The 10904-nt window shown below is 44.7% G+C and overlaps 1 protein-coding gene across 2 annotated transcripts in view; it reads left to right on the forward strand.

Moving 5' to 3' along the window:
- The window catches only part of cyp7b1 (cytochrome P450, family 7, subfamily B, polypeptide 1), a 12166-nt gene extending 1519 nt beyond the window's left edge, over positions 1-10647 (forward strand). Inside the window, exons 2-6 of one of the 2 annotated variants that reach the window (XM_023426868.2) lie at positions 2853-2989; positions 3803-4414; positions 6603-6809; positions 7525-7703; positions 8827-10647. In XM_023426868.2, coding sequence (XP_023282636.1) covers positions 2853-2989; positions 3803-4414; positions 6603-6809; positions 7525-7703; positions 8827-9120 — 1429 coding nt within the window. In that variant the 3' untranslated portion in view covers positions 9121-10647. The remainder of the gene's footprint in view (positions 1-2852; positions 2990-3802; positions 4415-6602; positions 6810-7524; positions 7704-8826) is intronic. The other variant, XM_023426869.2, reaches the window with a different exon arrangement.
- The last annotated feature ends 257 nt before the right edge of the window (positions 10648-10904 follow it).

Genomic DNA, 10904 nt, shown 5'->3' on the forward strand with positions numbered 1-10904 from the left:
GTACAACAACGTCTACAGCTGTACAGGCAGCATCAATACAACCTGAGTGTTGCTGCTGTGACTTTGTTTCCTGTTTACAAATCTAATAATTTTTACCTGTGTTCCATCTCTGGCTCTGATCACAGCAGGTAGACCGACCATGAAGCTGCCGTATTTCTCTGTAGTCGTTGAACATCTAAAGGAAGTCGTATGAACTGTCCTGAACTGTAATTAAACCTCTTACTCAGGTTTTCTGACGCTTCATGATCAACACACTCGACAAACTGAAACAGTTCAGGTCTGAGACCAGATCCTGACAGAGTCCGGGACCAGGACCCTGTGCACGATGAATCATGATGACCCTTATGAACCCATGGTTCTGGTTCTGGGTCTGTGGTCTCTGCTCAGACTCCGGGTGTTCTGCATGTAGATGACTCTCTTTCATTTTGTCTCTAATCTGTTAAACATGAGAACTGACGTCCCTCCAGTGTCTGAGTCTCACCCTCAACCTGAAGCTGCTGTGTGTGTGTGTGTGTGTGTGTGTGTGTGTGTGTGTGTGTGTGTGTGTGTGTGTGTGTGTGTGTGTTTTCTCGTAAATGGACTGAAAAAAGCATTTTCCCATCACAGTGAGGACATGATTACATTGTGTGTTGAAGAATCTATTAATTTAATAGCATCAGCTGATACCTGATTGTTCAGATCAATATCTATGGTGTCATGATGATGGTGTTGAGGTTGAAGGAGGAAAATGATCTGAAGGAATCAACCTAACCTTTAGTAGAGTGGATGTTGTTGTTGCTGTTCTGTCCTGGTCATCTCCATGAGACCCACTGAGGGTCCAGAACCACAGCTTGGACACCACAGTGTAGACAGAGACAGTCTGTCACTTCCTGTGTCACCACACTGGGGGTTTTCCTGATTTCAGATCAGCTCAGACTCATGGAGGGTTTTTCCACTGTGAAATGTTAACAGCTCCTCAGGCTACTACTACCCCACCACCCAACCTCGCCCTCCACCCCCCCACTAGACAAACACTCTCACCCCTCCCCCACTCCTGCCTAAAACCTAAAAGTGGACATCCTCCAGTGAAAGAAAAACAAAGAAGCAGAACTCTGTCAGACTGATGCAGTGATTTCTTTCACAGTCTGTGTTCAGACAAAAACCTGAGACAGAGACAGAGACACTGAGACAGAGACAAAGACCTGAGACAGAGACACTGAGACAGAGACACTGAGACAGAGACAAAGACCTGAGACAGAGACACTGAGACAGAGACAAAGACCTGAGACAGAGACAGAGACACTGAGACAGAGACAGAGACCTGAGACAGAGACACTGAGACAGAGACAAAGACCTGAGACAGAGACACTGAGACAGAGACAAAGACCTGAGACAGAGACAAAGACCTGAGACAGATAAAAAACCCTGAGACAGAGACCTGAGACAGAGACAGAAACAGAGACTTGAGACAGAGACACAGACCTGAGACAGAGACACTGAGACAGAGACAGAGACCTGAGACAGATAGACACTGAGACAGAGACAGAGACACAGACCTGAGAAAGAGACACTGAGACAGAGACACAGACACTGAGACAGAGACAGAGACACAGACCTGAGACAGAGACACAGACCTGAGACAGATAAAAAACCCTGAGACAGAGACCTGAGACAGAGACAGAAACAGAGACTTGAGACAGAGACACTGAGACAGAGACAGAGACACAGACCTGAGACAGAGACACAGAGACAGAGACACAGACCTGAGACAGAGACACTGAGACAGAGACAGAGACACAACCTGAGACAGAGACCCTGAGACAGAGACCTGAGACAAAAACCTGAGACAGATACAGAAACAGAGACTTGAGACAGAGACGGACACAGAGACAGAGACACTGACAAGGCCAGACTTACTGAGTGTGACAGCGTTGTGTATTTGACGTGCTCACTTCATTTTTGATGTCATGTGACAGGGGGAGGGGAGGGGCGATCTGTTAAACACCTGAACAGCTGATGGGGGTCAGGTGATGTGAACAGTTCACAGGCTTCACATTGACGTTCACTGCATCAGCCGCTATGGGAGAGTTTCCTGTGTATGCGTGTGTGTGTGTGTGTGTGTGTGTGTGTGGTGTGTGTGTGTGTGTCTAGATAAAGTGGGTCAGCAACAGGAACAGTCTGATTATCACATTCCTGCGAGTTGGAGACAAAGAAGCAGAAGGGAGCTGAGAGTCTAACACTAGGTCCACATCAGGTCCAACACTAGGCCTATACACAAAGCTTACAGGCCATATGGTGGAGCTGTTTCTGGAGCCACTCCTACAGGTGGAATCAGTCGTAACAATCAGGCTGTTAAGAATCAGAGCAGCTGATCAGCTGGTGGATTCTGTTTCAAAAGATTCAGTGAAATCTGTGGGAACTTAAAACTTGGCTGCAGGCAATGATTGTGCAAAACATCTGCACAAGTATTTGTCGACTCCTGAAAGTCCACAGGGGTGATTATTAACAGCTGTGTAGGACACACTGACACACACACCCTCTGACTGTTATCTATTACAATGAACAGGGACTGAACTAACAGAAGAAAGGCTCTGGGCTTCATGTTTCCAAAGAGCTGCATGAGGGCGAGTCTCAGGAAGCAGAAAGGTGGTTCTGTGGTCCAGATCTGTTATCAGTATATCTGTTATGACTCTTTGTACAAGTCTGGTTTCACAACATCTGAACTGGAACACCTCAAGTCCAAAGTCCGGGTGATGATTCATTTACAGGAGAAAGTTCAGGGCCAGTGTTCACAGTGAGGTTCTGTCCCACATCCAGGAGGAGCAGAGATATGGATCAACAGCCACTGATCATTTCTCCTCTATGTGTTGCAGAAGAGACGGTGAACCTCCTTTAATAAAAGGCTGGATCCCCTTCATCGGAAAGGCTCTGGAGTTTGGAAGAGACGCCCATAAATTCCTGGAGGAACATAAAAAGAAGTTTGGAGACATCTTTACGGTGCAGATCGCCGGTGGGTGAGGGCGGAGCCTCTGTTCGAAGAGACAGTTCACAGCTCAGATACAAGACATGACCACAAACAGACACACAACAGACAAACAAGAGACACACAACAGACAAACAAGAGACACACAACAGACAAACAAGAGACACACAACAGAGACACAAGAGACACACAACAGAGACACAATAGACACTCAACAGAGACACAAGAAACACACAACAGAGACACAAGAGACACACAACAGAGACACAAAAAACACACAACAGACACACAACAGAGATACAAGAGACACACAACAGACACAAAACAGACAAACAAGAGACACACAACAGAGACACAAGAGACACACAAGAGACACACAACAGAGACACAAGAGACACACAACAGAGACACAAGAGACACACAAGAGACACACAACAGAGACACAAGAGACACTCAACAGACAAACAAGAGACACACAACAGACACACAACAGACAAACAAGAGACACATAACAGACACACTGTTAAAACCAAGAGACTGAAAACAAAACGTTTTTTTGAAGAAAAGTTACATGTTGTCATGGTTGCGTTCCGATCCTTTACCAACCAACATTGATGTCACTACAGCTAATAAATAAAACCACAGATAACATCAACATAAAGTCATACTCCATAATAAAACCATCGAGAACCGTCCAACAACACAAGGTTTAGGGTGATGTGATGTTGTGGCTCATCACTGTTTCAAACTCATTCTTCATATTCACATTTTCTTCGTTAGAATATTGTGATAATCATGTTATTAGCTGCTGTGTTGACTCAGGTCTCCTCTCCCCTGCAGGTAAGTACATGACCTTCATCATGGACCCTTTAATGTATCCAAGCATCATCAAACATGGCCGGCAGCTGGACTTTAACGAGTTCTCCAACACGGTGGCTCCCTTCACCTTCGGCTACCCGCCCGTCATCAGCAGGAAGTTCCCTGGCATGAGGGAAAAGATCAAACGCTCCTTCCACCTCCTCCAGGGGGACAGTCTCACGCCCCTGACGGAGAGCATGATGAGTAACCTCATGCTGCTGTTTCGTCAGGACCACCTGGAGGAGAGGCCGGGGGACGATGGTGGCTGGAGGAGCGGCAGCATGTACGAGTTCTGTTACACGGTCATGTTCGAGGCCACCTTCCTCACCATGTACGGCAGGCCGCTGTCCGCTATCCGCCACAGCAGGATGGGGGTGCTGAGGGAGGACTTCATCAAGTTTGACATCATGTTCCCCCTCCTCATCGCTCAGATCCCCCTCTGGCTGCTGGGACAGACCAAGGCGATCCGCGAGAAGCTCATTAACTACTTCCTGCCGCACAGGATGTCGTGTTGGTCCAACATGTCTCAGTTCATCAAGAGACGATCGGAGGTGTTCAATCAGTACGACTCACTGACGGATTCCCACAAAGCAGGTAGACCACATCACCTTTGACTTGGTTTCTGTTCAGTAAGATGTCACAGGTTGATTACTGTCAGAACGTTGCTCTGAACCAGACAGATCAACAGCTCAGCTCTACTGGATTCAGGTCTGGCTTAGGTTCAGGAAAGATCACGGTCCTCCTTAAAAGAAACAAACAGTAACTTCTTAAACCACCTTAAAGAGAATGTTCTGGCCCTGTTCAAGTTAGTGTCAGTAATAAAATACTGATCAGTGCAGCGTTAAAGAAACAAACCAACTTCTATCCTTCTCTCTGAGAGCAGATCGTCCCGTAGGATCCCGTTCACAGCTGATCATAATATTGTCCGTAGTGACCACCTGCGATTGGCTCTCACTTTCCCACTCTATATATAAATAAACACGTACATTATTTCTGTTTGCAAAAACCAAAAGTTGTTTTTAACCAGCAGGAGGCAGCAGTGCACTTCCTGTGCCTAGTCTGCCAGAAAAGTAGAAGAAGAGAAAATCTGGAGCTGTGGATTCAGTTTAGAGGAGCAGCAGGAGCACCTGGACAGGAGCTGAGTGATGAGCTGCTGTGGGCGGGGCCACAGAAAACACCTGTTTTAGTCACTGTAAAAAGCACCCACAGAAAAAAGCTAATATCAGTTGTAGCTTTATTTTGAATATTTTCATCACTTTATGAAACAGACATTTACTTGGAACTAAATATTTCAACCATTGAACTACCGTCTGACTCGAACAGCTGATCTGTAGAGTAATACAGTGGGCGGTTGTTCCAAAGTAAAGGTTTGTTTGATAAAGTGAAAATAAAGCTTCAACTGATATTAGCTTTTTTTTTTGAAGTGTCTAAAACATGTTTTCGCGCTGACTCCACCCACTACAGCTCATCACTACGCTCCTGTCCAAGTGCTCCTGCTTCTCCTCTAAACTGACCCTGATCTGAATCCACTGCAGGTAGCGCACTGAGTATAGATGAATATCTCACACAACACCACGTCAGATAACCACAACTATCCCTTTAATGCAGGTTTGAACAGGTCTGAACCCTGATATGCAGACTGCATCATCATCAGCCACACCAGGAACACCCACTTCTCATGGCTTTCTTTGCTGCTACAAGTCAGGTCTTAGTCAGATATCTATCATTCCTTTGTACGATCCCTGTTTCCCAGAAAACAGACGTTTAGTAAGTTTATTGTGAAACGGCTGGTTTTCGTCCAGACCACCACAGAGCTTCCCACATGGTTCTCTGGTGGGTTGTTTCTGCTTTAGATTTGGTTTAATGAAAATCAGATTCTTCCAGCTGAACTCTCTCATGACGGAACTCCAGTTAGTTTACTATTACTGCACTGTGTCATACTCCACTGTGCTATAAGGCTCAGTGCTCCTCTGTTCTCCTCTGTTCTCCTCTGTTCTCCTCTGTTCTCCTCTGTTCTCCTCTGTTCTCCTCTGTTCTCCTCTATACTCCTCTATACTCCTCTGTTCTCCTCTGTTCTCCTCTGTTCTCCTCTGTTCTCCTCTGTTCTCCTCTGTTCTCCTCTGTTCTCCTCTGTTCTCCTCTATACTCCTCTGTTCTCCTCTATACTGCTCTGTTCTCCTCTGTTCTCCTCTGTTCTCCTCTGTTCTCCTCTGTTCTCCTCTATACTCCTCTGTTCTCCTCTGTACTCCTCTGTTCTCCTCTGTTCTCCTCTATACTCCTCTGTTCTCCTCTGTTCTCCTCTGTTCTCCTCTGTTCTCCTCTGTTCTCCTCTATACTCCTCTGTTCTCCTCTGTTCTCCTCTGTTCTCCTCTGTTCTCCTCTATACTCCTCTGTTCTCCTCTGTTCTCCTCTATACTCCTCTGTTCTCCTCTATACTCCTCTGTTCTCCTCTGTTCTCCTCTGTTCTCCTCTGTACTCCTCTGTTCTCCTCTGTTCTCCTCTATACTCCTCTGTTCTCCTCTATACTCCTCTGTTCTCCTCTGTTCTCCTCTGTTCTCCTCTATACTCCTCTGTTCTCCTCTATACTCCTCTGTTCTCCTCTGTTCTCCTCTGTACTCCTCTGTACTCCTCTGTACTCCTCTGTTCTCCTCTGTTCTCCTCTGTTCTCCTCTGATCTCCTCTGTTCTCCTCTATACTCCTCTGTTCTCCTCTGTTCTCCTCTGTTCTCCTCTGTTCTCCTCTGTTCTCCTCCCTAATCCTCTGCCCCCCCCCCGTCTCTCAGCTCATCACTTTGCAATCCTCTGGGCGTCTGTGGCGAACACCGCCCCCGCCACCTTCTGGGCCATGTACTACCTGGCGAGTCACCCTGAGGCTCTGCAGGTCGTCCGTCAGGAGATCCACGACGTCCTGGGACTCGACGGCGTGGAGTTCACCAGCGACAGAGACGTGACGCTGAGCAAAGAGCAGCTGGACAAACTCCTTTATCTGGGTACACTGGTCTCTCTGGGTTTACTGGTCTGTCTGGGTTTACTGGTTTCTCTGTTTACTGGTTTCTCTGGGTTTACTGGTCTCTCTGGGTTTACTGGTCTGTCTGGGTTTACTGGTTTCTCGGTTTACTGGTCTCTCTGGGTTTACTGGTCTCTGGGTACACTGGTCTCTCTGGGTTTACTGGTCTGTCTGGGTTTACTGGTCTTTCTGGGTTTACTGGTCTGTCTGGGTTTACTGGTCTCTCTGGGTTTACTGCTCTGTCTGAGTTTACTGGTCTCTCTGGGTTTACTTGTCTGTATGGGTTTACTGGTTTCTCTGGATTTACTGGTCTTTCTGGGATTACTGGTCTGTCTGGGTTCACTGGTCTCTGGATTTACTGGTCTGTCTGGGTTTACTGGTTTCTCTGGGTTTACTGGTCTCTCTGGGTTTACTGGTCTCTCTGGGTTTACTGGTCTCTCTGGGTTTACTGGTTTATCTGGGTTTACTGGTCTCTTTGGGTTTACTGGTCTCTCTGGGTTTACTGGTATGTCTAGGTTTACTGGTCTCTCTGGATTCACTGGTCTGTCTGGGTTTACTGGTCTCTCCAGGTTTACTGGTCTCTCTGGGTTTACTGGTTTCTCTGAGTACTCAACAGCAGCAGTGTTGCCATGGTGCACTGAGCCTCTTTGTTGTCTCTGGGCCGGTGTGGTAACACCAGATCTGACCTTCATCCACAGAGAGCGCCATCAGCGAGAGTCTCCGTCTGTCCTCGGCCTCCATGAACATCCGGGTGGCTCAGGAGAACTTCGACCTGCGGCTGGACAGCGAGCGCTCGGTGGCCGTTAGAAAAGGAGATATCATCGCCTTGTACCCTCAGAGTATGCACCTGGACCCCGACATCTACGAGGAGCCTCAGGTACTGTTCAATCACTTATCAATTAACTTAGATACACTGTCATCATCTTCACTGTAAAGCTGAATCCATTGGTTCTTTATCTACAAACCAAATTTTTTAATGGATAATCTGATGGTTTAATGACTTTTTAAATGGTAAAAATGCCTTTATGTTGGCCAAATGACATGACACCCTTCTTTGGATTTATACTTTAAAAGGCTCTTAATTTTGTAAATCTGGTGGAAGCTTCCATGCCAAAAGTTAAGTGGTTTTCCCCCTAAAAACCTGTTCATCCACACAGAAAACTCATTAAGAACTCAAATCTGGGATGAATCCCCAAATTTACCCCTTAAATGAAGAATAAAGGTCTTCTTAGGGTACAAAGTAAGGGGTTTATTTAATTAAATTTTGTAAATTTTTGTAAATTTAGTTTTTTTAAAGCTGTTTTTACCCTAAAAATCCCTTAATCCCCATAGAAGCCAATTAAAAATTCAACTTTCAGGGATTTGTCACATTATTCAGGTTCATCTGGAAATTAAGGAGAAAACTCATGAAGCCCTTAACATCTGCTTCATCTATTCATGAAGGCCTTTTCAAATTAAGGGCTTTTTAACAGCTTTAGATTTTCAAAGTAAAGGACAAATGAAGATCTGTGGCTAATTCGGGTTTAGATGTTTCTGTGTTTTCAGGGGGAATTCAGGGTTAATTAAAGGCTTTTTAAGGGTTGTTCACACCACTTTGTTTTTAATAGTAAGTAATATATATTGGATCAGTTATACTTAGATGAACAGTGTTTTAAATCGCTGACTTCATTAATGAATGACATCACAGTTGCATTAATAAAATCGGGTGATGATTTACTTTTACTTTTACTTCCTGTGTCTTTCAGTACAATGTCAACGTGTAGACAAACGTTTGAATTTAATAATAATAAGCATAACATCAATTCTGAGAAAAAGTAATTGTGACTATCATCAGACTTCAAAGCAAAACAACAAAAACACTAATCAACACATTGAATGAGCTCACACTGCAGACATAAACACGGACAGTCTGGTGTCCAGCTCTCGTCAAAGACACTGTGACTTCAGGTTGGGTTGAGTGAAACTGTTTGACTGTCTTGTTTTTGTTTCCATGCACTCAGACATTCCAGTTTGACCGCTACATGCAGGACGGCAGAGAGAGGACCGACTTCTACAAAAACAATCAGAAGCTCAAGCATTACCTGATGCCGTTCGGCTCCGGCTCCTCCATGTGTCCCGGGCGATTCTTCGCCATCAACGAGATCAAACAGTTCCTCTGTCTCCTGCTGCTCTACTTCGATGTCCAGGTGGAGGACGGCCAGACCAGAGCCACTTTGGACTCCAACAGAGCCGGACTGGGAATCCTGCAGCCCACCACTGATGTACGCTTCCGCTACAGACTGAGAACGGTTTAGACAGGTGTTAGAGTCAGTGATGCATCATGTCCTGTCAGATGACAGCTAACACAATGTAAATGACAACAGTGTTTGATGTGACACATAAAGAGCCAGATGTTTCCCCCAGGAGCTGGTGGAGGCTAAAACACTGCAATGAGATTCATCAGGTGACACAAAATATTTCTATCGGGCTAAAGTAAATTACTTCTCGATGAATTGCGGCATAGCAGGTGACACAGGATTGACCAGCGATGTGAGAAAGCAAAAGGGTTGAAAGTTGACAACTTTTTAGTTGATGCTAATGAAGGTAGAATAAACTCAGAGCTATTAGGTCTGCACTGAGCTGATACACATTTGCTGAATGGATAGCCGAATCCACTTCCTGATGAGAGTGTTCCTTACTACAAACCTGTATACTCCACTCGGGTCAACCTGACTCAACTCGACCTGACTCGGATCATAGTTGATACATCGTAAAAAATAATTCACTTGCAGCATCAATATAATCACCATAGCACTATAATCTCATTATTACCTGGGTTTTCAGCGTATATCACAACAATGGTTTGGAAGGACACATCCTGTTCGTGTGCTCGTTTGTGGTCTGAACACTGTAAACTCAAAAAGCCAGAAGACTGATACATGTAGAGGTTTGGTTTTCTGAGGCAACGCTAAACCATCTTTGGGTATTTTGTGTCTCTGATTGTCTGTGTGTGTCCTTGTGCTGCTTGACAATAAGTAATTTACTCGTTGTGTGTCCGCGAACATTTCCCACACTGTGCGCCTTATTCCTCCGTCACAGTCCCTTCGTCTCTATTTAACGTGAACAGCAGATTACACTGTAAATACTGTATGAAACTGAGCACTGATGTTGGCAGCTCTGATTAAGCCAAGCTCTTAAATGAATTTTACATTAAGTTTAAAGATACACAATGTTCTTTTGATATGACTTTTTATATTTTAGTTTTTCTGCTTCTCGTACTAAAGTTAAAGGAACAGTTCAACATTTTAGAAAATCGTCTTGTTCTCTGTCTTCTACACAGATGTTTTTAGCATAGCTTAGCACAAAGACTGGAAACAGGTAGAAAGTGTTAGCCTAGCTCCATCAAAAGAAGAACAGCTCCACCTTCCAGCAACTCTGAGTTACGTGTTGTCTGTTGAGCAGATGTACAAACAGAAGTTGGAGCAGTGACTCAACACAGTATTAAATATTAAATACAGGTCTGTAGGGCGTCTGCACCAAGATGGCTGACAGGAAGATTTCCTAAACTGTGGGATTGTTCCTTTAGTGTCACTGCATGAATAGTGAGACTGAAATAACACTGTCAGCGAATCAACTGTCAGATGAAGAAATTGTTGATATCTGAGATATATTTTTTTAATTTTTAATTTCAGAATGTGAGTCATATACAGTGAACTACTTCCATGTCAGCATCATGAACAACAAACACTACTTTTTTAGTTCAGTGTGAAGTTTTCCACACGTTTAAAATTAACTGTAATGTAAAAACATGTAGTTTGTCATTAAACTCGTCGTAATTGTGATTCGTGTTCTGTGTTAATGCAGCCTCCTGAAAGGATGGTTGATCAGTAGCTTATGTAGACTAGGTTCTTTGTGACTGAATAATTTTTTCATTCAGGTTTCTAGTTGATCTCTCCGCTCTGACATGAAGAGGAAATGGTCACTTCTTACTGATGTTAACGCTGGTGCTGCTGCTGTAAATACCGGGTCGGACCCATAGACTTTAAATAAAGATGGACAAAGCCTCTGTGATGTCACCCACAGGTTTCTGATGAGCAGT

Source organism: Seriola lalandi, unplaced genomic scaffold, assembly GCF_002814215.2.
Source record: "Seriola lalandi dorsalis isolate HSWRI2012SDOR001 ecotype SW California unplaced genomic scaffold, Sedor1 jcf7180002054843, whole genome shotgun sequence".
NCBI classification, from domain to species: domain Eukaryota; kingdom Metazoa; phylum Chordata; class Actinopteri; order Carangiformes; family Carangidae; genus Seriola; species Seriola lalandi.